This window comes from Micropterus salmoides, unplaced genomic scaffold (genome assembly GCF_014851395.1).
Source record: "Micropterus salmoides isolate LMB-PRFRI ecotype aquatic unplaced genomic scaffold, ASM1485139v1 Ms_hic_scaffold_19, whole genome shotgun sequence".
NCBI lineage: Eukaryota > Metazoa > Chordata > Actinopteri > Centrarchiformes > Centrarchidae > Micropterus > Micropterus salmoides.
Genome location: NW_024041039.1, coordinates 24199337 through 24225592, shown reverse-complemented (window position 1 = coordinate 24225592; position 26256 = coordinate 24199337). Strand labels below are relative to the sequence as shown.

At 41.0% G+C, this 26256-nt stretch overlaps 2 protein-coding genes across 4 annotated transcripts in view; both read left to right on the top strand.

Moving 5' to 3' along the window:
• The first annotated feature begins 5399 nt into the window (after positions 1-5399).
• LOC119910194 (alcohol dehydrogenase 1-like) overlaps positions 5400-26256 on the top strand; it is a 36536-nt gene continuing 15679 nt past the window's right edge. Inside the window, exons 1-9 of one of the 3 annotated variants that reach the window (XM_038728646.1) lie at positions 5400-5519; positions 6388-6489; positions 6792-6933; positions 7327-7414; positions 7674-7893; positions 8079-8339; positions 8583-8715; positions 8845-8983; positions 9052-9184. In XM_038728646.1, the coding sequence (XP_038584574.1) occupies positions 5502-5519; positions 6388-6489; positions 6792-6933; positions 7327-7414; positions 7674-7893; positions 8079-8339; positions 8583-8715; positions 8845-8983; positions 9052-9085 (1137 nt within the window). In that variant the 5' untranslated portion in view covers positions 5400-5501 and the 3' untranslated portion in view covers positions 9086-9184. Of the gene's footprint in view, positions 5520-5693; positions 5715-6387; positions 6490-6791; positions 6934-7326; positions 7415-7673; positions 7894-8078; positions 8340-8582; positions 8716-8844; positions 8984-9051; positions 9185-26256 lie in introns of those variants that run through there. The other 2 variants (XM_038728650.1, XM_038728647.1) reach the window with 2 other exon arrangements.
• LOC119910195 (alcohol dehydrogenase 1-like) lies at positions 21283-25123 on the top strand. Its single transcript, XM_038728652.1, has 9 exons — positions 21283-21315; positions 21672-21773; positions 22065-22206; positions 22633-22720; positions 23014-23233; positions 23454-23714; positions 23958-24090; positions 24220-24358; positions 24978-25123. The coding sequence occupies exons 1-9, from the start codon at positions 21298-21300 to the stop codon at positions 25009-25011; spliced, it is 1137 nt and encodes a 378-aa protein (XP_038584580.1). The 5' UTR covers positions 21283-21297; the 3' UTR covers positions 25012-25123.

Below are 26256 nucleotides of genomic sequence, written 5' to 3'. Positions count from 1 at the left end.
TTGACCCTGAGGCTGTCATCCGACAGTCTGACAGCCAATCTGGCAATGTAGTTTAAAGAGGTCGTATTATGCTCATTTTCAGGTTCAAAATCTTAATTAGCGGTTGTACCAGAACAGGTTTAATTTTCAAAAACACCATATTTTTCCCCTCATACTGCACATTGCTGCAGCTCCTCCCCCTATGTGTCGTATGCTCTGCTCTACAGAGTGATGCAAGGACTACTAGCCAATCAGAAGCAGAGAAGGGCGGGTCGTAAGAAACAAGGTAGTTTGATCCAAATCAAAGCCGCTTCAGACTGCGACCGTAACCAAGCAGATGATATAAGTTACTCACAACATCATTGTTCCACATCTTACCATTAGGACTAAACGTTGGAACTGTTGCCGGTGTTCTGACAATCTATGCTGCCTTGCCAAAAAATGCTACCATAGCAAAACTCGATTCGACTGCTCCATTTTCCATTGCAGGTAGTACCCAGAGATAGTACGTATCTTGTCGTCATAGCAACGCCACACACAACTGCCTTGAATGTTCAATGCAACACACACACCAGCGATCCACACAGCTTTCTCTTTTTTAACTTAAAACGTTTCAATATTACTCAGAATGTAAAGACAGATAAGGGGTATGAAAACCTTCCAGCTGTGTTTTCCTCTGCAGTTGTTGCTGCAGCGGTCTGTGTGACAGCGGGAGCAGAGGGCTCTGTGAGCGGGCGGCTGGCCTGCCTCACACGCTCCTCCCGGGGTTGGCACAGGCTTCCCCCGCAGACACTTGCGGAGCTCCTCAACTTAGAAAATATTCAAGCACATTTTTGTTCCGCCATCACTTATCGTAAAACTGTCAATATTCGAAATTTACACAGCTGATTTCTCACCTCAAAACTTCTCAGAAGTGGATGTAGTGATGAAATTTCATACGTAAACTGTAAAATATAAAACTTTCTGTTGCTGGCCTCTGTCTGGCGCACGCACTGATGATGTAGTGAATATTCTCTATTCCAAACAAAGGCGAGTCGAGCTAAAGGGCCTCCGCTCAGACTAGCTTGGTTTGAGGGCGTGCCTGACACCGCTAGCCGCTTGGCAAGCTTTATGACGCGTTTTCATTTAACGTCACAAGTAAAGGAAGTGAAGGGCTGGACTACAAACGAGCGGTTTTCAAGTGGTTCAGAGCAGAGCTTTCTGTGGGAGATGGGAACTCCCTGTGGGCTGGACTTTGGGCTTTTTCCACTTTGCAAACCTGTTACATGCACAAAAAAGATATACAACTCAATAAAGGAGAGGGGAAACGCCAAAAAGCATAATACCACCTCTTTAAGTATAAGGACACCCACAGGTAAACAATTCCTGCTGTGCTAATTGATATGCGTTTTACAAACTGTCAGATGTCTGAACTGCACACACTTGAAAAAATTTACAAAATAAAAAACAGGACTTGGACCTAGATATGGAGATGAAAAGAAGCACTGAGGAAATTGGAAATCCAGCAACTACAAAGAGAGGTGATTATTGCAAAGCACACTGTAGCATGATGTATTAATAATTGTTTTCTCTCCGCAGCAGACAGTGATCCCAGGTAGAAAAAAAAAAAAAAAAAAGGTAAAAAAACATTGTGGTGTCCCTTCCCTGTTGTTACATGAATAAACAGTGCACAATATCTCCTTACTGAAGTGGGACTGTAATTTGGGAGTTTTATTCAGTTATGAAACCTAATGAAAATTATTTAGGCCTATATAAACACACACACACACACACACACACACACGTCATATAATTACAAAAAGTTGGTTTTATTTCAGTAATTCCATTCAAAAAGTGAAACTTGTATAATGTATACATTCATTCCACACAGACTGATATATTTCAAGTGTTCATTCCTTTTAATTTTGATGATTATAGATGACAACTAATGAAAACCCCCAAATCAGTATCTCAGAAAATTAGAATATTGTGAAAAGGTTCAATATTGAAGACACCTGGTGCCACACTCTAATCAGCTAATTAACTCAAAACACCTGCAAAGGCCTTTAAATGGTCTCTCAGTCTAGTTCTGTAGGCTACACAATCACGGGGAAGACTGCTGACTTGACAGCTGTCCAAAAGACGACCATTGACACCTTGCACAAGGAGGGCAAGACACAAAAGGTCATTGCTAAAGAGGCTGGCTGTTCACAGAGCTCTGTGTCCAAGTACATTAATAAAGAGGCGAAGGGAAGGAAAAGATGCGGTAGAAAAAAAGTGTACAAGCAATAGGGATAACCGCACCCTGGAGAGGATTGTGAAACAAAACCCATTCAAAAATGTGGGGGATATTCACAAAGAGTGGACTGCAGCTGGAGTCAGTGCTTCAAGAACCACCACGCACAGATGTATGCAAGACATGGGTTTCAGCTGTCGCATTCCTTGTGTCAAGCCAGTCTTAAATAAGACACAGCGTCAGAAGCGTCTCGTCTGGGCTAAAGACAAAAAGGACTGGACTGCTGCTGAGTGGCCCAAAGTTATGTTCTCTGATGAAAGTAAATTTTGCATTTCCTTTGGAAATCAAGGTCCCAGAGTCTGGAGGAAGAGAATCCACGTTGCTTGAAGTCCAGTGTAAAGTTTCCACAGTCAGTGATGGTTTGGGGTGCCATGTCATCTGCTGGTGTTGGTCCACTGTGTTTTCTGAGGTACAAGGTCAACGCAGCCATCTACCAGGACGTTTTAGAGCACTTCATGCTTCCTGCTGCTGACCAACTTTATGGAGATGCAGATTTCATTTTCCAACAGGACTTGGCACCTGCACACAGTGCCAAAGCTACCAGTACCTGGTTTAAGGACCATGGTATCCCTGTTCTTAATTGGCCAGCAAACTCGCCTGACCTTAACCCTATAGAAAATCTATGGGGTATTGTGAAGAGGAAGATGCGATACGCCAGACCCAACAATGCAGAAGAGCTGAAGGCCACTATCAGAGCAACCTGGGCTCTCATAACACCTGAGCAGTGCCACAGACTGATCGACTCCATGCCACGCTGCATTGCTGCAGTAATTCAGGCAAAAGGAGCCCCAACTAAGTATTGAGTGCTGTACATGCTCATACTTTTCATGCTCATATTTTTCAGTTGGCCAACCTTTCTAAAAAATCCTTTTTTTGTATTGGTCTGAAGTAATATTCTAATTTTCGGAGATACTGAATTTGTGATTTTCATTAGTTGTCAGTTTTAATCATCACAATTAAATGAAATAAACATTTGAAATTTATCAGTCTGTGTGGAATGAATTAATATAATATCCAAGATTCACTTTTTGAATTACTGAAATAAATCAACTTTTTGATGATATTCTAATTATGACCAGCACCTGTATATCCAGTGTGTGTACTGTAAATTTCTTGAGTGACATAGCCTAACGTCCAGTGCTCATTTTTAAGGCACATAACATAACAATTATGACTATGAGTTTCAGTTGAGAGCAGTGATATTTTTAGCTTCTCACACATTCAGTCGGTCCATTATTGGCTGCCACACTTTATTACTGTGCCTGAGTTACCTTTTATTTTATTCCTTTTTTTTTTTTTTACATGTGCTTTCATTCCACGTAAACCTACTCGCTGATGCTCGTTGTGTGCAAAGTATGGTGCACAAGTCTTCTCCAATTATGAAACCTTATAACCACAAACTGCTATTTTAATACAGGCTAATGAAAAATATGCAAAACAAATACATAAGCACATGGAATAACTGGAAAAAACCCCACTCTGATCTGAGTGACCGCTGACTGAACAGATAAGGGACCAGGATTAACTAAGCCTGGCTGTTAGCCTGGTCTGGAGCAGGCTTGCTGCACAGAATAAATCGCCATGGTAATTTATGTGCTACTGCTTTCATGAAACAGAGTCACGTCTTAATTCAGCCAGGATATCTAAAAATATTTTCCATATTAATATGCAATAATCTTTATGACGCAGCCTGTCTTGCTGGTCTTAAAAAAAAACAGAATATCAAAATATCAAAACATTTTAATATAAATGTCGGTCAGCGTCTAGTCAATGTACTTGCTACACAAACGGTTAACAGTCGCCACAAAGTAGTGAGCTAATATCATGACACACCTGACTGCGACACAGTCACCTGTCGCTATCTCTGCGGTCTCTGTCCCCCTCAGAGACACTTTGCTCTGTTTGACTGTGTCTCTGCTCCAGGATGCTTAATTCCCTCTGAAGCGGCTGCGAGCTGCACTTTATCAGAGGTGCTGAAGTGAACATGTGTGTGGATGTGTGGCGATATTTCTGTCTGCTCAAGGTTTTCATTTTTGGTTTTCTACCTCTGATGAAGAGCAGTGAGCTTGTCTCATCCAGTACAGTCCCAGACGTGTTGTGTGTCTGTCAGACGGTCTAAAGGGGGTAGCAGCCTACTACCATATGAGCAGAGAAATAAGGCAGGGTAATGCACAGCAGTGGGGCAGATAGGTAGATTTTGTAAAAATAGAATGACTTCATTCTCATTATATATCCTAATATTATATCTTATATTATTATTCTGCAAATGTCAGAACACAGATATGTGGGAGAGATTTTTAATGTGGAGAAAGTTTGGAACATGAGCAGAAAACCTGCTGAAACATAGGAGCTATTAATGTGCAAGGGTTTATAACTGAATTAAAATGAATTAATTTATCATTGAGGTGAAAAGGTGCAGCGTGCGCATTTAAAGACTTTAGGTTACTTCAGTCATGCCTGCATGTGTGTTGACTCAGCGGGGATGAAATAAAATGAGTAACAAGAGAAATATATTTGAGAGAGCCTTACAGCACTATATTACATTTATTTTTATTTATTGAATTTTCACCCAAATTTTATAGAAAGACATTTCTTAATGAAGTGGTGCAGAAAAATTCACCAGAATGCAGGAAATTAAGTGTTTAAAGCCCACATTTTCAGGGGAAGGAACCCCAAACCCCCCTTCTTAATATTTTTTATTTAAATTATTATCAGTAGTAATTGTAAAAATCATAAATAGATAGATAAATGTATTTATATGGCCTATGATATTTAATAATTAAAATGTAGGTCACTGATTTATAAGGTTCAGCTACATGTTCACCACACGGGAGTGGGATCAACTTTTTCATCTAATTCAGCAAGAAAGTGAATAAAAATATTTACCAACATGTCAAACTATTCCTTTAAAGCTTTATCTCCAACTTCTTTAATAAGTCCATATGTTATGATAGCTAATTAAAGTCTGGAGGAAATTGAAAAAGTGACTTACATGATGGTTTCTGCTTGTTTTTTTTCCATACAGGCTCCACATCTGTTGCCTGGGAACTCAAGGAATTGATAACATGGCTGCATGAGCTTTAAAAGTTACTCATGACCAATGGTAGTAAGAGAAAACAGTCCCATGCCCTGCCCATCTGAATGTTTGCCAAAGGATGTCTCCTCCCCAGTAATCCCAACTAATGTCCTGCAGCTGCAGCTCTCTCTTCACTCATCTGTTGCTTGTTTACTTGTCTTGACAGCAAAAATGGCCACAGCTGGTAAGGTAAGTATAATCCAATATGTGCCCATATAGTGTATGTGATGTTTTTTATTTTCTCTTTGCAATATGTGCATGAATAGTGCATGCATGAATTCTGTTGTGTAGATGGGTGTAATACAAAGTTGATAACTGACGACACTAGCAATTCAGTGCATTCCTGGTCAGTATCTTACCGTGTATCGAGTTACAGAAATGCAGGTAAATTAAATATTTCACCAAAATCAAGTTATAAATCTTTGTGCATCGCTGTCTCCTCACAGTCTCAGTGAAATATCCCATGCTCTCTTTTGACTTAGCAGCCAGCTTGAAACTTTACAAGGTTGATTAAAATCTGTTGTAACATGACTATTTAAAGTGAAATGTAGTTTGCAGCCCACCTGCTGCATAGCAGATAATACACAGTATACAACAGTAAACAGAAATAAACTATGTTACATGGAGCAGTGCTGAGGATGAGTTTGACTTAGAATTTAAGTGTATAGCTTGGGGGTATTCAGGGGGGAAAAAAAATAATTCCAGTCAATTCTTTTTCCAGCGTTCCAGTCAGTCTTGCGTAACCTGTTGATGTGGGGCCGGTGTTGACATGGAATAAATAAAAAGGGAGATTGAAGATTGTGAAATCCATTTGTTTGCTTCTAGATGGATGTTTGATGCACTGTTGAACTTTTTTGGAAACTCTTCCTTCCTTCAGCTTGAGCTGCTGCTCAAGTTTGAGTACTATTGGATGAGAAAATACATGTTGTACACAGTAATGGCCATTCTTGTTTTGTATTGTCTCATGTATGTTTGCTTGTGTTTCTGTTTCTTAGCTCTATTTTAAATTGAATTTCCCCTGGAGGGACAATAAAGATTAAAGTGAATTGCCTTCTAGGTGATCAAGTGCAAGGCAGCAGTGGCCTGGGAGCCCAACAAGCCTTTGGTGATTGAGCAGATTGAGGTAGCTCCGCCCCAGGCCAACGAGGTCCGCATCAAGGTGAGACGTCCACTATCAGAACACACACGGGCACTTGTCTCTTTCTCTCTTACCTGCAGCAGCCTGACTTTGTCACACATTGGTTTTCACAGAGTTGTACTGTCATAAATAAACATCCAAAAATGCTTAGTGCAGCTTACATGATGTGTTAAATGATATGTTTGATATTAACACTGAATAAACGTGTCAATAAAATGTGAAAGTGGTGCTAGTACTGCTGAACCCACTGAGAGTGAACACTCATCAGCCTGTCTCCTTAATCATCTTGTGTTGTCACTGTTTGGTTACTGTCTTCGCTGCAGATTGTGGCAACTGCGGTGTGCCACACAGACCTGTATCATCTGTTTGAGGGTAAGCATAAAGACGGCTTCCCAGTAGTCCTCGGCCATGAGGCAGCCGGCATTGTAGAGAGCGTCGGGACTGGAGTCACTGAATTTCAGCCAGGTCAGTTTTGAACAACATTTATTGATATGTATGCTTATTTGCTTTCTTCTCTTACAGTGAAATGATAAGAATATGTTTCATGTGTATGGGTTGTGTACAGAACTGGGGCATGTATAGCGTAGCTAAACAAAGACTAAGCTAGCATGGTTTTGTCCAAAGTTCAGAAATACAGTGATCAATACAGATTTCTCACTTTTATTCGAAATTCAAACTTCATTTGAACATGGGGGGGGGGAACCAATACATTCATGTAATGACCTGTTCATATTCAAAATGTACAGACTTTATCTGTGCCATTCAGACATGTTTTTTAAAATGATTTTTTTTTTTTAACATTTTAAAAGTTGGCCTAAAATTTATTGGACTGTCACACGGCTTGTTTTTGTCTTTCAGGAGACAAGGTTATTCCTGTGTTCCTCTTTCAGTGTAGAGAATGTCGCTTCTGTAAGAGTCCTAAGACCAACCAATGTGAAAAAGGAGGGTGAGCTCAATAAACACTGATCTCCTGCCATCTACTCCGTTCTAAACTTTTCATTCCTCTTGAATGTGTTCATACAGTTACAGGTCCATTTGATGGAAACATTTATTCAACATGTCTCTATCAAAAACTTTAAATTACACTTTTCATGTTGCAAGTACTCAGTGGACCCTCCACTGGATACTTGCAATATGAAAGGACAAAAGAAACACTCAAATGTGGTTTCAAGGTTTACTTTACATAAAAACATTATATCGTTCAGGTCCACTGTTCGTCTAGATGCGATGGTATCAGTTGACTCCAGGTTCACCTGTAAGGGGAAGAAGGTGCAGCAGTTTGCGGGAACCAGTACCTTCTCTGAGTACACTGTGGTTAACCAGATGGCTCTGGCTAAGATCGACCCCGCTGCCCCTCTAGACAAAGTCTGTCTCCTTGGATGTGGGATCTGCACAGGATATGGAGCAGCAGTTAATACTGCTAAGGTGTGTATGTTTGACTGTTAGCATAGTCCAACATGTATTGTATTGTCCCACATCTGCAATGCTTCTAACTTACTGACATACTAACTGCTTGTGGCACCACAGTATTTAGGAAAAACATGTTTATTACTGTATGGAGCATTAAGAAATCCTAAAGTGCCATGTTGACCGAAGTCTTTTGACTTTAGGTGGAACCGGGCTCCACGTGTGCTGTGTTTGGCCTGGGAGCTGTGGGTTTGGCTGCAGTCATGGGCTGCAAGGCTGCAGGAGCCGAGAGGATTATCGCTGTTGACATAAATCCAGAGAAGTTTGAGAAGGCCAAGGTGTTTGGTGCAACTGACTTCGTGAACCCCAAGGATCACACTAAACCCATCAGCCAAGTGGTGTCCGAGATGACCAACGGAGGAGTGGACTACTCCCTGGAATGTGTCGGGAATGTGGGAGTCATGGTAGGGAGCTTTCATCTGATTTGAGAATATAATGAAGAGGTACCGTGTTACCTAAAACAATAACCTTTTATTCTTATCTAAATCAACTGAGTTCACTTCCTCTTTCCCAGCAGTAGCAATTGAAGAAGAGCTGAGCGTCATTCATTAAGTTACCCAGCTCACATTTCCTCAGCTAGCCCAGAGATTTGGACCAGCACCCATTCAGTTTCAAACCACTAACTTTTTTGACGTTTCTCCATTCAGCGCAGTGCCTTGGAGTCTTGTGTGAAAGGTTGGGGTGTCAGCGTGATTGTTGGCTGGACAGACTTGCATGACACTGCAGTTCGACCCACTCAGCTCATCGCTGGACGCACATGGAAGGGCTCCCTGTTTGGAGGTGAGACAAATGTGACCACTGACTAGTCAGTCTCAAACTAAATGACTGTGGGCTCATGTTCTGCATTTCTCCAGCCAGTCGTGTTCTGGATAAGACTCCATGCTCTGATTTTGGGATTTTGTGACTTAGGTTTTAAGGGTAAGGATGGAGTGACTCAGATGTGCAAAGCCTACATGGACAAGAAGTTGAAGGTGGATGAGTTCATCACTCACAACATGACCTTGGACCAGGTCAATGATGCCATTGAATTGATGAAAAACAGCAAATGGTAGGTTTATGCCTTCTCCACCATTCATGACTCACCAACACAGATATTTAATTATTTCTGTTCCACAGCATCCGGACGGTCCTGAATGTTTCTCCACAATAAGTCCACAGCAACACTACTCAGTGAATCATCTGCAGCATTCAAGCAAAAGCTAAACATGTCAAAGTATTCATAGAGCAAAATAAATGGTCTAAACAGATGGAATTTGTGTTTGGTTTTTTTCTTGTTTGTGTTCTGGTTTCATTGTGTTGCACATCATTTGTGTCTATAGCATTGTCTGTCATGTCTCTGAATGCTTTATGTTTAAAGTGTCACTCAAATAGTTTTAGCTTAGATTTACTCAGACCACTCAGAACACCCTTTACTTAACTAGACAGACAGCATTGTAATCATTCTGCCAGGTTGAACTGCACAATTTGTTCCACCAGCAGTGCTTCTCCAAGTTTCTTGAATCGTTTTTAATGAATGATTGGATAATGCAGTTAAACAAGAGAACAATATAACAATGAGAACAATATAACAATAATAATGGTAATAATAGCTGATGTTGGCCACAGAATGTATGGTTAAGAAATTACTTAATCACAATTGCTCTTTGCAGAGGAGCAGAGCCTATAGAACATATCAAATTGTTCAAAATAAATGGTGTAAACAGATTCTGCAGGTTCTGCGGCTTCCTAGTTTGTGTTCTGGTTTTGTTGTCTTGTATCTCACTGTAATAGCAACAGATGTTTCGACAGAACTGTATCTATATGTGTTACATAATCCTGTATTGCATTATTCATCATTCCAATTTTCTTTCTGCTAGCATACATATCTGCTCTGTAAATCCAATGTACTGTGCCTTTGCCTTTGAGAAAAAATAATCAAATCAAAAGGGAGATATTTATGAATTTCAAGTAGCGCCCCCTAGTTTTGCATTAATTTGATACTCCTCCTACATAGAGAGACCTTATTTTGACATACTGTAGCCAAATCTAGCATAAAGCAGTAACGTCAGTGTTCTATCATAAGCAGAGTACGTGGTCATATTGAGCGGGACAGCAGCCTGCCGCACAACACAAGAACCTCAGACTCCCAACATTAGCTTTCCTGCTAAAGTCTCCTTATCTGACTTACTCTTAATCTAATTAACAAACATTAATACGTGTTGTCTTGCACCTTAGCTTGTTGAAAGAAACACAAAAGAAACATTCACTGGAGAACAGTGCACTCCTAACATATGAAATAAATTGCCCTTCATGATGGGAATAATAAAGTCTGTATCTATAGATGTATAGATTAACCGCCATAATTCAATCTAAATGAATGTATCAAACTGGATTATTTTAATAAGGTAAGCTGCTTTCCAGCATCCAGGACAGACAGGAAGTTGTTTTTTTATTTTATTTATTACATAAATAATAATAATAATAATCCTTATTTGTAGAGCACTTTTCAAAAACAAGTTACAAAGTGCTTTAACAAGTGTAAAGAATAATACAAGATAAGAGCATGAAAATATTGAAAAGACTAAAATACAGATTAATATAAAATTAGTAAAATACAATCAAATAAAAGGGATAAAATAAAGTCAAATAAGATCGGGAAAGGCTCTCCTATAAAAGTATGTTTTAAGAAGGGACTTAAAAGCGTTCACTGACTGAGCCGACCTGATTTCCTCGGGCAGGCTGTTCCAGAGCCTCGGGGCCCTGACAGCAAACGCTCTGTCCCCTTTAGTTTTCAGTCGAGACTCTGGAACAGACAACAGACCTCTGCCCGAGGATCTCAAGGTACGTGCTGGTGCGTATGGGACTAAAAGGTCAGAAATATAACAAGGCGAGAGGCCATGAAGAGCTTCAAAAGTGATCAATAGAATTTTAAAGTCAATTCTAAAACATACTGGGAGCCAGTGTAATGAAGCTAAAATAGGAGTAATGTGGTCATATTTCTTTGTTCTGGTTAAAAGCCTGGCAGCTGAGTTCTGGACAGTCTGGAGTTGATCAATAGATTTTTGGGTTAAACAGGTGAAAAGGCTGTTGCAATAATCCAGGCGTGATGAGATGAAGGCGTGTAAAATGGTCTCGGTGTCCTTAAAAGTTAACATAGATTGAATTTTAGCTATATTTCTAAGTTGATAAAAACATGATTGAACAAGCTTGTGGTGTGCAGCAAATTTAAGTTACTATCAAACCAAACACCAAGGTTCTTTGCCACAGGCTTAATGTGATTTACTTGGGAACCAGCAGATGGCAGTATTTGATTTGCCATCTGCTGAGACCCGATGACCAGGATTTCTGTTTTTGTCTGAGTTCAGCTGGAGGAAATTATTTGAGATCCATTTTTTAACTTCACAAAGGCAGTTGTTCAGTGAACTCAGCATTCCTGGGTCTGTGGATCTGACGGGCAAGTATATTTGTGTGTCATCAGCATAAATATGAAAAGAAATGCCATGTTTATGGATAATATGTCCAAGGGGAAGCAAATACAAGGAAAACAAAATGGGTCCTAAGACCGACCCCTGAGGCACACCATATTTAACTGGACAGAATGAGGAGACATACAGTGGGTACGGAAAGTATTCAGACCCCTTTAAATTTTTCACTCTTTGTTTCATTGCAGCCATTTTCCAAAAAATCAAAAAAGTTCATTTTATTTCTCAGTAATGTACACTCAGCACCACATCTTGACAGAAAAAAACAGAAATGTAGAAATTTTTGCAAATTTATTAAAAAAGAAAAACTGAAATATCACATGGTCATAAGTATTCAGACCCTTTGCCGTGACACTCATATTTAACTCAGGTGCTGTCTATTTCTTCTGATCATCCTTGAGATGGTTCTACACCTTCATTTGAGTCCAGCTGTGTTTGATTATACTGATTGGACTTGATTAGGAAAGCCACACACCTGTCTATATAAGACCTTACAGCTCACAGTGCATGTCAGAGCAAATGAGAATCATGAGGTCAAAGGAACTGCCTGAAGAGCTCAGAGACAGAATTGTGGCAAGGCACAGATCTGGCCAAGGTTACAAAAACATTTCTGCTGCACTTAAGGTTCCTAAGAGCACAGTGGTCTCCATAATCCTCAAATGGAAGACGTTTGGGACGACCAGAACCCTTCCTAGAGCTGGCCGTCCGGCCAAACTGAGCTATCGGGGGAGAAGAGCCTTGGTGAGAGAGGTAAAGAAGAACCCAAAGGTCACTGTGGCTGAGCTCCAGAGATGCAGTCGGGAGATGGGAGAAAGTTGTAGTAAGTCAACCATCACTGCAGCAATCCACCAGTCGGGGCTTTATGGCAGAGTGGCCCGACGGAAGCCTCTCCTCAGTGCAAGACACATGAAAGCCCGCATGGAGTTTGCTAAAAAACACCCGAAGGACTCCAAGATGTTGATAAATAAGATCCTCTGGTCTGATGAGACCAAGATAGAACTTTTTGGCCTTAATTCTAAGCGGTATGTGTGGAGAAAACCAGGCACTGCTCATCACCTGTCCAATACAGTCTCAACAGTGAAGCATGGTGGTGGCAGCATCATGCTGTGGGGGTGTTTTTCAGCTGCAGGGACAGGACGACTGGTTGCAATCGAGGGAAAGATGAATGCGGCCAAGTACAGGGATATCCTGGACGAAAACCTTTTCCAGAGTGCTCTGGACCTCAGACTGGGCCGAAGGTTTACCTTCCAACAAGACAATGACCCTAAGCACACCGCTAAAATAACGAAGGAGTGGCTTCACAACAACTCCGTGGCTGTTCTTGAATGGCCCAGCCAGAGCCCTGACTTAAACCCAATTGAGCATCTCTGGAGAGACCTGAAAATGGCTGTCCACCAACATTTACCATCCAACCTGACAGAACTGGAGAGGATCTGCAAGGAGGAATGGCAGAGGATACCCAAATCCAGATGTGAAAAACTTGTTGCATCTTTCCCAAAATGACTCATGGCTGTATTAGATCAAAAGGGTGCTTCTACTAAATACTGAGCAAAGGGTCTGAATACTTATGACTATGTGATATTTCAGTTTTTCTTTTTTAATACATTTGCAAAAATTTCTACATTTCTGTTTTTTTCTGTCAAGATGGGGTGCTGAGTGTACATTACTGAGAAATAAAATGAACTTTTTTGATTTTTGGAAAATGGCTGCAATGAAACAAAGACTGAAAAATTTAAAGGGGTCTGAATACTTTCCGTACCCAGTGTAGTTGTTTACAGACACACAAAACTTCCTATTTGACAGGTAGGATGAAAACCATTCTAGGGCAGTACCAGAGATCCCCACCCTGTGCCTCAGTCTGTCTAACATGATGTTGTGATCAATGGTGTCAAAAGCAGCGCTAAGGTCCAGGAGTACAAGGACTGAGCACATGCCTTCATCAGCAGACATTAAAAGGTCACTGGTGACTTTAAGCAGGGCAGTCTCAGTGCTGTGGTACTTCCTAAAACCAGACTGAAACTTTTCAAATAATTTGTTATTTTCCAGTACAGTGAGCAGCTGTTTGGACACAATTCTTTCTAGAATCTTTGCAATAAAAGGCAGTTTTGAAATTGGTCTAAAATTATGTGGGAGGGAGGGATCTAAACCAGGTTTCTTTAAAAGTGGGTTCACGCAAGCCGTTTTAAAATAATCAGGGACACAACCAGTAGATAGGGAGCTGTTGAAAACAGAGATCAAATGGGGCCCAACAGAATCTATTACTTTCAGTAAAAATTTTGTAGGTATTACATCAAGTGGGCTGGAGGACACTCTCATTTGTGATACTGTTTTCAAAAGCTCAGACAAGTCGATGGGATAAAACTGGTTAAAACTCTCTTGTTGCTGGTGAGGAACCTCTGAGTAAGAGGCCGCGGGGGTAATAGAGGCTCTGATTGACACCACCTTATTTGTAAAATAAGTCACATTCATCATCACTTCCAGCTGAGGCACAAGGAGGGGTTGGGTTTACCAGCTGATCCACAGTCTTAAACAGAAACCTGGGATTGTGTTTATGTGTAGTAATGAGTTCAGAAAAATAGTGTGTTCTCACATCCTTAACCATGTTATTGTAGTTAATTAATAAATCCTTCAGACTGAGGTAATGGACTTGGAGACTGGATTTTTTCCATCTGCTTTCCTGCATTCCCTTTTTAGGCTGCGAATGCTGTCATTTATCCAGGGTTGTTTAATAGCTTTAGACGTAGGCCTAACCTTTGGAGGAGCAGTAATATTTAGTGACGACAAGCAGATATGATTGAAGTGATCAACCAGATTGTTGGTGTTGGAATCAGACAGGTGTTGGCTTTGGCTCTGAAAGAATGCGCAAAACTTTGAAACACTTTGTTCATTAAAGATGCAAGAACACACGGAGCTTGGTGAGGCGGCATGAGTAACAGGCGAATCGCAGCTAAAAACAATACATCTGTGGTCAGATATGGTCATGTCCACTAATTCCACAGAGGAAATGCTGACACCCAGGGTAAAAACCAAGTCCAGTGTATGACCACGGTTATGTGTTTGCCCTTTGACATGTTGTTTGAAGTTAAAAGAAGTGGCCATATTTAAAAAGTCAGTTGCATTAACATTGTTGGGGTCATCAACATGAATATTAAAATCGCCACAAAGAACAATTCTGTCATAATTTAAAACCAGAGTAGATAAAAATTCAGGAAGTTCTGATAAAAATCCTCCAGGCGGTTTTGGGGGGCGATAAATTATAACAAATATGATAGGTTGCAGCCCTCCAAGTTTAAGAGTGAGAACTTCAAAGGAGGTAAATTCATCACAGCTTACTTGATGACATTTAAAATTTTCCCTATACACGCTCACTAGCCCACCACCACGACCACTGACCCTCGGTTGACTAAAACAATCATACTGAGGCGGACACAGTTCAGCTAGCTGGCTATAGTCATTCATTTGCAATCAGGATTTAGTTAAAAACATAAAATCTAGATTTGCAGACAAGATAAAATCATTTAAGATAAAAGTCTTACTTGAAAGTGATCTCACATTGAAGGAGCCATTTTAAATGAGTTTGTTCTGGGTGCTGGAGTTGGTGCAGTTGTCCTAATCCTTAAGAGATTACTAATATTTCTGTGTGGGATGTGCACATTTCGGTTTACTGGTCTATGCGTGATGATGACAGGAAAAGGAAAAGTCTTTGGAACAGCGCTGGGAGCAGGCGTATTTACATGCCAGCAGGTGGAGACAGTTATTTGTGGCAGTGAGGCAGAGATCTGTTCAGTGACCGGTGGTGTGTCCAGGTGTGCTGCATGAATGATTATTATTATTATTATGGGAGTGATATAGAATATGTGGTTGGGGTTTATCAATCCCTAAACTACCTCGGTAACTTCTACCAGGGAATACGACAATGATCCCCCATCACCCTCCAGCTTTTACTCTAACATAGAGGGTGATTTAGTGGGATTCAGGATTTCCTCAAAGTGTTTCTTCAATCGCCCAATTACCTCCCCAGTTGAGTTCAACGTGTCCGATCCTTACTGTACAGAGCTTGGATCGTTCCCCATTTCTCCCTCCTGAGGTGGTGGATGGTTTACCAGAAGCAACTTGGTACTGACCCAAAGTCCTTCTCCACTGCTTATCTGAACTTCTCCCACACCAGTTGCTTTGCCTCTTTCACAGCAGAGGCTGCAGCTGCTCGCGTCCATCAGTAATCGCCTCCGGAGTCCTGCAGAGTAGCGATTCAGGACAGCCGCTTTCTTTAGTCAGACAGCTTCCCTGACCACCAGTGTCCACCACAGTGTTTGAGGGTTCATTCCTCTTGAGGCACCTAAGACCTTGAGACCACAGCTCCCTGCAGCTTCAGCAATGAAAGCCCACTCAGGTTCAATACTCCAACCTCCACAGGGATGCCAGAAAAACTCTGTCTGACAGGGGCCTCCTCTGGACAATGTCAGTTCTCCCGCACTACCACTTTGGGCTTACTTGTTCTATCCAGAGTCTTCCTCCACCCCCTGACCCAACTCACCACCAGATGGTGATCGGTTGACAGCTCCGCCCCTCTCTTTACTCAAGCGCCCAGAACAGGCAACCTCAAATTGGATGACTTGATTGCAAAATCGATCATCGATCTTCAGCCTAGCGTGCTCTGGTACCACGTAAACTTGAGTCGCAGTCTAACACACTTCTCTGCCCTTCTTTTTCAGCAGTTACCCACCCAAAACCCTACGCAGAGTCGCAGTCTAACACACTTCTCTGCTCCTCCATTTCAGGAGTTACTTAGTGAAAATCCTAGTGACGGTGTCTGACCCCCGACCATCGAAATTATTTAAATCAAAGGTAAACAGAAGAGGAGCTGTACATAAAAACCTAAAAAAATTAAAACCACAAGACCAACAGTGCAAACGAATAGGAGAGTTAAATGTGGACTCTTAAACATCAGATCTCTCTCTTCTAAAGCTGTACTAGTAAATGAACTAATATCAGATTATAATATTGATTTATTTTGTCTTACTGAAACCTGGCTGGGTGATGGAGAATATGTTAGCCTAAATGAATCCACCCCTCCCAGTCATATTAATACTAATATTCCTCGAGGCACAGGCGGAGGTGGAGTTGCAGCTATCTTCAACTCTAGCCTATTAATCAGCTCTAAACCTAAACTAAACTATAACCCATTTGAAAGTCTTGTTCTTGGTCTTTCACACCCAAGTTGGAAATCACTGCAACCAATTCTCTTTGTTATAGTGTACCGAGCACCTGGCCCGTACTCTGAGTTTTTGTCAACTTTAGTCTAAGGACTAAAGTTGACAAAAACTCAGCAAAGTTATTATTGTAGGGGATTTTAATATTCATGTGGACGTTGAGAATGACAGCTTTAGTACTGCGTTTATCTCTCTGTTAGATTCCATTGGCTTCTCTCAGAGTGTTCATGAACCAACTCAATGTTTTAACCACACCCTCGACCTTGTTTTGGTGTATGGTATTGAAATTAAACATTTAGTGGTTCCCACAGAATCCCTCTTTGTCTAACCACTCTTTGATAACTTTTGAGTTTGTATTGCTTAACTACACGCCATTGGGCAAAAATTTCTATACAAGATGTCTGTCTGATAGTGCTGTAGCTAAATTTAAGGATGCAATTCCATCAGCTCTAAATTCATTATCAAGTCACAAAGTAACGGAGGACTCCTATGCTAATTTCAGTCCCTCCCAAATCAATCAATAATAAAACAAAGACGGTTAGCTCCATGGTATAATACTGAAACTCGCAAATTAAAGCACATATCGCGGAAACTTGAGAGGAATTGGCGTTCCACCAAACTGGAAAATTCTCGTTTAATTTGGCAAGATAGTCTTAAAAATTATAGGAAGGCCCTCCGTAATGCCAGAGCAGCGTACTGCTCGTCATTAATAGAGGAAAATAGGAACAACCCCAGGTTTCTTTTCAGCACTGTAGCCAGGCTGACAGAGAGTCACAGCTCTATTGAGCCAAGTATTCCCGTAGCTCTCAGTAGTTACGACTTCATGAGCTTCTTTAATGATAAAATTCTAGCTGTTAGAGACAACATTCACCAAGATCTGCCCCCAACTGGCACCGAATTATCTCTAAACTCAGGAACCTTAGAAACAGCTCTAGAACCAGATATATGTTTAGACTGTTTTGCTTCCCTCAGTCTTTACCAACTAACTTCAATAATTTCTTCATCTAAACCATCAACCTGCCTCTTAGACCCCATCCCGACTAGGTTGCTTAAAGATGTTTTACCCTTAGTCAGCACCTCTATACTAGATATGATCAATCTATCTCTATCAACAGGCTATGTACCACAGTGCTTTAAAGTAGCTGTAATTAAAACTCTTCTGAAAAAGCCCAAACTTGATCCGGATGTTTTAGCCAACTATAGACCTATATCTAACCTTCCATTTCTCTCTAAGGTTCTGGAGAAAGCAGTTGCTAAACAGCTGTGTGACTTTCTACAGAGCAATAGTTTATTTGAGGATTTTCAGTCAGGATTCAGAGCTCATCATAGCACAGAGACAGCACTGGTGAAAATTACTAATGACTTCCTTATTGCATCAGACAAAGGACTTGTCTCTGTACTGGTTTTATTAGATCTTAGTGCTGCATTTGATACCATTGACCATCAGATCCTATTGCAGAGACTGGAACATTTCATTGGCATTAAAGGAACTGCTCTAAGCTGGTTTAAGTCCTATTTATCAGACCGATTTCAGTTTGTACATGTTAACGATGAGTCCTCCACGCATGCCAAAGTTAGTCATGGAGTTCCACAAGGATCTGTCCTCGGACCAATCCTCTTCACTTTATATATGCTTCCTTTAGGCAATATTATCAGGAAACATTCCATAAGCTTTCATTTTTATGCAGATGATACTCAGTTATATCTATCGATCAAACCAGATGAAACTCATCAGTTAGCTAAACTTCAAATGTGCCTTCAGGATGTTAAAATCTGGATGACCTGTAATTTTCTAATGTTAAACTCAGATAAAACTGAAGTTATTGTTCTGGGGCCTAAGCACCTCCGTGACGCATTATCTAAAGATATAGTTTCCCTTGATGGCATCGCCCTGGCCTCCAGCACCACTGTGAGGAATCTTGGAGTTATCTTTGATCAGGACATGTCGTTCAAGTCTCACATTAAGCAAATTTCAAGGACCGCCTTTTTTCACCTACGTAATATTGCGAAAATCAGGAACATCCTGTCAAAAATGATGCAGAAAAACTAGTCCATGCATTTGTTACTTCTAGGCTGGCTTACTGCAATTCCTTATTATCAGGCTGCTCGAAAAAGTCCATTAAGACTCTTCAGCTGATTCAGAATGCTGCAGCACGTGTTCTGACAGGAACCAGGAAAAGAGATCACATTTCTCCTGTTTTAGCTTCTGTGCATTGCCTTCCAGTAAAATCCAGAATAGAATTTAAAATCATTCTTCTTACCTACAAAGCTCTTAATGGTCAGGCACCATCTTATCTTAAAGAGCTCATAGTACCTTACTACCCCACCAGAGCACTGCGCTCCCAGAATGCAGGGTTACTTGTGGTTCCTAAAAAGTAGACTAGGAGCCAGAGCATTCAGCTATCAAGCTCCTCTCCTGTGGAACCAGGTTCCAGTTTGGGGAGTTTTGGAGTTTGGCGCTTTATAAATAAAACTGAATTGAATTGAATTGAACTTATGAGCATCCTTATGTTCTAACATGGTTTGTCATAGATAATCCATGACTAACACAGAAGTCTTACAACAAACGACCACTCGGGTTTAGATCAGGGAGGCCATTCCTCCCTATCCGAGTCTGCTACTGGGGACCCATGCAGGACTCCATTCAGGGTCTCCAAGAAGGCTGACTACACCGAACTGCTGTTTGGTGCATATGCATAGACAGCAGCAGAATTTTCCCCTCCATAACTCATAGAAATAGGTAACTCCAATAAACTCCAATGTAGCCGGGGACTTGTGAATATCCCTACACCCTCCCGGTGCACACCCGGCAACCAGGTGTCCGCCGGTTTCGACCAAAGAAACTATACTCCAGAACTAGGAACCTTTGGAGGAACTCACTGTTTTTCCACCGGAGGGACCAGGGTCTAAATGTAGTTCTGGGGTCTTCATTTTACCTGCTTGGGGAGTAGTACTTTCCAAAAGTACCGGTACTTTGCGGGGGGTGGGGCTTGCCTTGCATTGAAATTCTGAATGGGCGAGTAGAGGCTACTGGCTTTAACTGGAGAAGGTTGCCTGTTTTTCTACGACTGCTTGTCTCTTTTACACCTTTGTTTGCAAACCAATAAATCACAATCAACAGCCACACAAGTCTCGCCGATGTCCGCCTGAGATCGTATGTTGGCATTAAATATATTGGAAATAGCAGCCAGAATGCAGCAGTGTGTTTCCGCTAAATACTGGGTCCTAAGTTGTTGTTTTAAGTTTTCATCAGTCATGAGGTTTTCACACAGAGCTGAAGTCTGTCTCCTCCTCTCCAAAACAAGTGGAACAGCAGGTAATTACGCTTGTTTAACATCACGTTCCTCCAACACTCAGGTGACACAGATGTGAGTTCTACAGCTCTTGTCCCTGGAAACGTTTTAAAAACCTTCCAAACTGTCACAATTTTATTTTTGTGTTGCTTTCTCTGTGCTGGAGTTATTTTAAGAACTTGATGGTTTTATCCAGTTTTTTATCCAAGTCTCGTCGATATCCACCTGGGATCGTATGTCAGCATTAAATTTATAGCTGGGAAATAGCAGCCAGCTGCAGCGGTGTGTTTACAGTGAACAGCTGATGGAGTTATGCTAAATACTGGGTCCGGTGTTGTTGTTTTAAGTTTTCATCCACCAGGAAGTTTCTACATGGAGCCGAAGTCGGTCTCCTCTCCGAAACAAGCGTAACAGCTGATTATAGCAGGTAATTAAAGCTTGTCAAACATCCCGTTCTTCCAACGGAGGTGGACACAGACATGATTGCTGCAGCTGATCTACAGCTTTTGTTGGCTGCTAATGTTTTAATAACCTTCCAAACTGTCGCGTTTGTTTGTGTTGCTTTCTCTGTGCTGGAGTTATTTTAAGAACGTTATGGCTTTATCCAGTTTGTTTGGCTACTATTTAATAGTAGCCAAACAAACTGGATGCACCACTGGTGCAATGAACTTTATCATTTATCATTATGGCTCCCACACAAAAAAGCTGCTTTAATGGTCAAGCAAAGCCTACAGTTTTTCATTATATTCCAGTCAAATCTGATGTTCATTTATAAATGTTGCTCATGGATAGTGGTTACAAATAATGATGCCTGTGCATCGCTTTGTAAGGCTACATCCTAAGTCAGCTGGTTAATTTGCCTAATCTTCACAGGTGGAACCACGGTGGAAACGCACACAACAGTGGGCTGAAGGAACTTTTTAGTGCCTTGAAAAGAGATCTAGGGACTTAAAAGTCCCGGGTACCTTTGGTCGAAAAGTGGCTTAAATATATACCATACATACATGGGAGTGGTATCAACCTTTTCATCTAACTGACTAACATAAAAGCGAAAAAAACTTATTTGCCAATATGTCAAACTATTCCTTTAAAGTCCATATGTTATGATAGTCTGGAGGTGATTTGAAACTAAAGAATTACTTCACCCACTTAGGCATCTCCATCTGTTGTCTAGATTTGAGTGACTGGAAACTCATTGAACTGATAACATGGCTGCTGGAGCTTGTATTTAAAAATAATCTATACATAACCAATGGTAGTAAGACTTAGTCATAAAAAGTCAAAGTCCATGCCAATCTGAATGTTTGCCAAACTGGTTTATACTGCCCAGGCTCAAGTCTCCTCCCCTACAAATGTCCTGCAGTTCTCTCTTAACTTCTGTTTGTCAAAGCAGCAAAAATGGCCACAGCTGGCAAGGTAAGTTTAATACACTATGTGGGCACTCATATAATATATATGATGTTTTATTTTATTTTTGCAATAAATGAATAAAGATTGGGGTGTGGATGGGTGTAATGCAAAATTGATAACTAATGACACTAACAGTATTTTACTGTGTATCTAGTTACAGATATTTGGGTAAATCAGGTGTTTCATCAAAGCCAAGCATACAGTTTTGAACTTTCCTGTCAGTCTGTCGGGGGGGGGGGGGGGGGGGGTATTCAAAACAATAGCTGTTAACATGTAATAAATAAAAAGGGAAGCTGAAGAAAGGGAAACAGGAACAGTCTCTTATAGAATTTGTAATGTCATGTGGTGTCACTGCCTTCTAGGTCATCAAGTGCAAGGCAGCAGTGGCCTTTGAGCCCAACAAGCCTTTGGTGATTGAGCAGATTGAGGTAGCTCCGCCCCAGGCCGACGAGGTCCGCATCAAGGTGAGAGACGTCCACTATCAGAACACACACGGGCACTTGTCTCTTTCTCTCTTACCTGCAGCAGCCTGACTTTGTCACACATTGGTTTTCACAGAGGCGTACTGTCACATAAATAAACATCCTAAAAAGCTTAGTCCAACTAATGGGATGTGTTAAATAAAGGAGACGTTTGATATTAACGCAGAATAAAAGTGTTGCTAGTACTGCTGAACCCACTGAGAGTGAACACTCATCAGCCTGTCTCCTTAATCATCTTGTGTTGTCACTGTTTGGTTACTGTCTTCGCTGCAGATTGTGGCAACTGCGGTGTGCCACACAGACCTGTATAATCTCTTTGGGGGTATGCATAAAGATGGCTTTCCAGTAGTCCTCGGCCATGAGGCAGCCGGCATCGTAGAGAGCGTCGGGACTGGAGTTACTGAATTTCAGCCTGGTCAGTTTTGAACATTTTTGGATATGTATGCTTATTTGCTTTCTTCTCTTACAGTGAAATGATAGGAATGATATGTCTCATGTATGGGTTGTGTAAAGAGCTGGGGCATGTTTAGCTTAGCTAAACATAGCATAAACAGTGGAAACAGCTAGCCTGGTTCTGTCCGAAGTTAAGAAAATAAGCAACCAATACAGATGTCACACTTTATTCAAAATTCAAACTTTAATTTCAAAGACTGAAAAAAAATGTATATTAATGACCTATTCAAATTGGAAATGTATAGACTATAAGTGCAACAGTTTGAAGTAGTTTGCCTTGTGGTCCTGCAGAGGGCACTCCTAAAATTCACTGCTTGACCTATTTTTTTAAACATAGTTCTAAAAGTTGACATGAATTTGCCACAATGACTTGTTTTTTGTCTTTCAGGAGACAAGGTTATCCCTGTGTTCTTCTCTCAGTGTAGAGAATGTCGTTTCTGTAAGAGTCCTAAGACCAACCAGTGCGACAAAGGATGGTGAGCTCAATAAGCACTGATCTCCTGCCATCTACTCCGTTCTAAACTTTTCATTTCATTCCTCTTGAATGTGTTCATACAGTTACAGGTCCATTTGACGCAAACATTTGATAGAGATCTCAATGTCTCTATCAAGGAAGCAACTTTACGATACCACAAGACAGATAGTTTAGATCTTTGGCTTTTTTTGTTTCACTTGAAGCATATTGCAAGTAGTCATTGTCATAGGACAAATGCACCGCTGTGATTAAGTTTTAGGTTGTTATTTTATACTCAAAAATAATATTGTTCAGGTCCACTCTTCGTCAAGATGTGATGGTATCAGTAGATTCCAGGTTCACCTGTAAGGGGAAGAAGGTGCAGCAGTTTACGGGAACCAGTACCTTCTCTGAGTACACTGTGGTTAACCAGATGGCTCTGGCTAAGATCGACCCCGCTGCCCCTCTAGACAAAGTCTGTCTCCTTGGATGTGGGATCTGCACAGGATATGGAGCAGCAGTTAATACTGCTAAGGTGTGTATGTTTGACTGTACATCATGTTTTGTGTCTTGAAACAACAGAATGGGACGTTTTGTGTTACATGCCTATAAAGTTGACAATTATTGTGATATAAAAGATGGGGAGGTCTTTGAGAGAACAATCACTCATTAAGGGACACGTTTCTGTTGCTTATTATGAAGCATCAAGAAGTTCAAACTAAAGTGCCATGTTGACCAAAGTCTTTTGACTTTAGGTGGAACCGGGCTCCACGTGTGCTGTGTTTGGCCTGGGAGCTGTGGGTTTGGCTGCAGTCATGGGCTGCAAGGCTGCAGGAGCCGAGAGGATTATCGCTGTCGACATAAATCCAGAGAAGTTTGAGAAGGCCAAGGTGTTTGGCGCAACTGACTTCGTGAACCCCAAGGATCACACTAAACCCATCAGCCAAGTGGTGTCCGAGATGACCAACGGAGGAGTGGACTACTCCCTGGAATGTGTCGGGAATGTGGGAGTCATGGTAGGGAGCTTTCATCTGATTTGAGAATATAATGAAGAGGTACCGTGTTACCTAAAACAATAACCTTTTATTCTTATCTAAATCAACTGAGTTCACTTCCTCTTTCCCAGCAGTAGCAATTGAAGAAGAGCTGAGCGTCATTCATTAAGTTACCCAGCCCACATTTCCTCAGCTAGCCCAGAGATTTGGACCAGCACCCATTCAGTTTCAAACCACTAACTTTTGTGACGTTTCTCCATTCAGCGCAGTGCCTTGGAGTCTTGTGTGAAAGGTTGGGGTGTCAGTGTGATTGTTGGCTGGACAGACTTGCATGACACTGCAGCGAGACCCATTCAGCTCATCGCTGGACGCACATGGAAGGGCTCCCTGTTTGGAGGTGAGACAAATGTGACCACTGACTAGTCAGTCTCAAACTAAATGACTGTGGGCTCATGTTCTGCATTTCTCCAGCCAGTCGTGTTCTGGATAAGACTCCATGCTCTGATTTTGGGATTTTGTGACTTAGGTTTTAAGGGTAAGGATGGAGTGACTCAGATGTGCAAAGCCTACATGGACAAGAAGTTGAAGGTGGATGAGTTCATCACTCACAACATGACCTTGGACCAGGTCAATGATGCCATTGAACTGATGAAGCACAGCAAATGGTAGGTTTATGCTTTCTCCACCTTTCATGACTCACCAGTAACCAGGGCTGTCCCCGACTAAGGATTTACATAGTCAAATCAGAATTGTAAAGTCTTGCCTGTAATCGACTGATAGTCAAATCAAATGTGTGTCTGTGTGCTCTTCAGCAAGTGTTTCTCTTCTGCCACTTCACACATACCGACACATACACACACATACATGCTACGCCCACACTTGCGCACTGACCCCCATTCCTCAAGGGTATTGTTACAATTTTTGATTTATTCACACACTTTAAAAACCTTTATTTAAAGCATTGTTCTTTTTACATTTTTATTGACAGCGTTATATGTTGATATTTATATTGTATTATGGCTGTATATTAACTTGGGAGAAAACCGGTAGTTCAGTGACAAATCAGACGTTGAGCACCTCCATATTGCCAAAATGGTATGATCCTCGTTCCATAATGCTGCTGTGAAGCTTTGACTGTGAGACTTACAGTAGAATCAGGCTCTCCCATCAAAGCATCGCATCTTCGACTATTCAACACAGATAAATGAATAGGTAATGATACATTGATAATCTGAGGATGATGATTCTATATCTGATCATTTCTCTTTTATTTCTGTTCCACAGCATCCGGACAGTCCTGAGTGTTTCTCCACAATAAGTACACAGCAACAATACTCAGTGAATTATGTGCAGATTGTGAGAATCGTATTCTATTCGCAAAAGCTAAAAGCTAAAAGTGTTTATAAAGCAGAATAAATGGACTAAACATATGGCATTTGTGGTTTCCTAGTTTGTGTTCTGGTTTCATTGTATTGCACATCATACGCAGAATTTATGCGTCCACAGCATTGTCTGTCAAGTCTCTGAATGCTTTATTAAACTGTGTTTAAACAGTTACTCATAGCTAGAGCTCCAATTTACTCAGACCAATCAAAATTATATTACTGTTTGCTTTACTAAACAGACAACATTGTAATTATTCTGCTAGAATAAACTCCACGATATGTTCCCCCAACAGTGTTTCCCCCTTTCCCGAAGAATTATTAATTAACGATAGGATATTGCATTTAAACAACAGGCACACTAAATTAAATTAAATGACCATATAACTGCATTTTATGGTGAAGAGATTACAGTTCATAATTGCTCTCGTCTGACACGCACAGCCAAATTGAAATCTAACTGAACTCAAATTGAAACTAGAATAGCAAGAAGGTATTAAGGAGGTTCAAGCCCCCCTGGTGCAAGCCGCACCTAGTGTCCCAATGCAAGTGGGACCTGCGTTCCGCAGGCGTCACGGGTGGAGAGCATGTTTAAGCAGTTTAGTCTGAGTTATTTAACCATGAGATGAGGGAAACACTGGGTTTTACATTCCAGAAAGAGGTTATTTTAACTATGTAAACCTGCTGGTAGGTTTTCCTAAACAAATACAGAGTTTCTCTCTGTCTTCTCCCTCTTACAGAGCCAGACACACTGTTTAATTTTGTCATTGATTCAGTCTGTATCAAAGTGCATTAGTTAGCAGAGATTATATGCTAATATTTCTGTGAGCTGAGTGAGCGGGGTCATGGTGCAGCTGCAGAATATAGCTAATTAATTATTTAAATAGGCTGCAAATAGTCTGGCCACATTTTAACAGCAATTCTGTAGCCATGTTTCCATCCAATTGTCGTGTACTTTTGAAATGTCACAAAAAAGAAAAACAAAGACATTGTGAAATATGTGCATTTCCATCAGCTGGTTTGGAGTGAAACAACAAGGCTATGGCAAGTGTCGTTACGTCAGTAGTTGACGTTACACATGGCTGTAATAAACAAGACGTATGAGGAGAGCAGGAGAAGATATATGCTGAAAATGTGTTTATATATAATAAATAAAGAATAAAGAGCGAGAGATAAAGTGT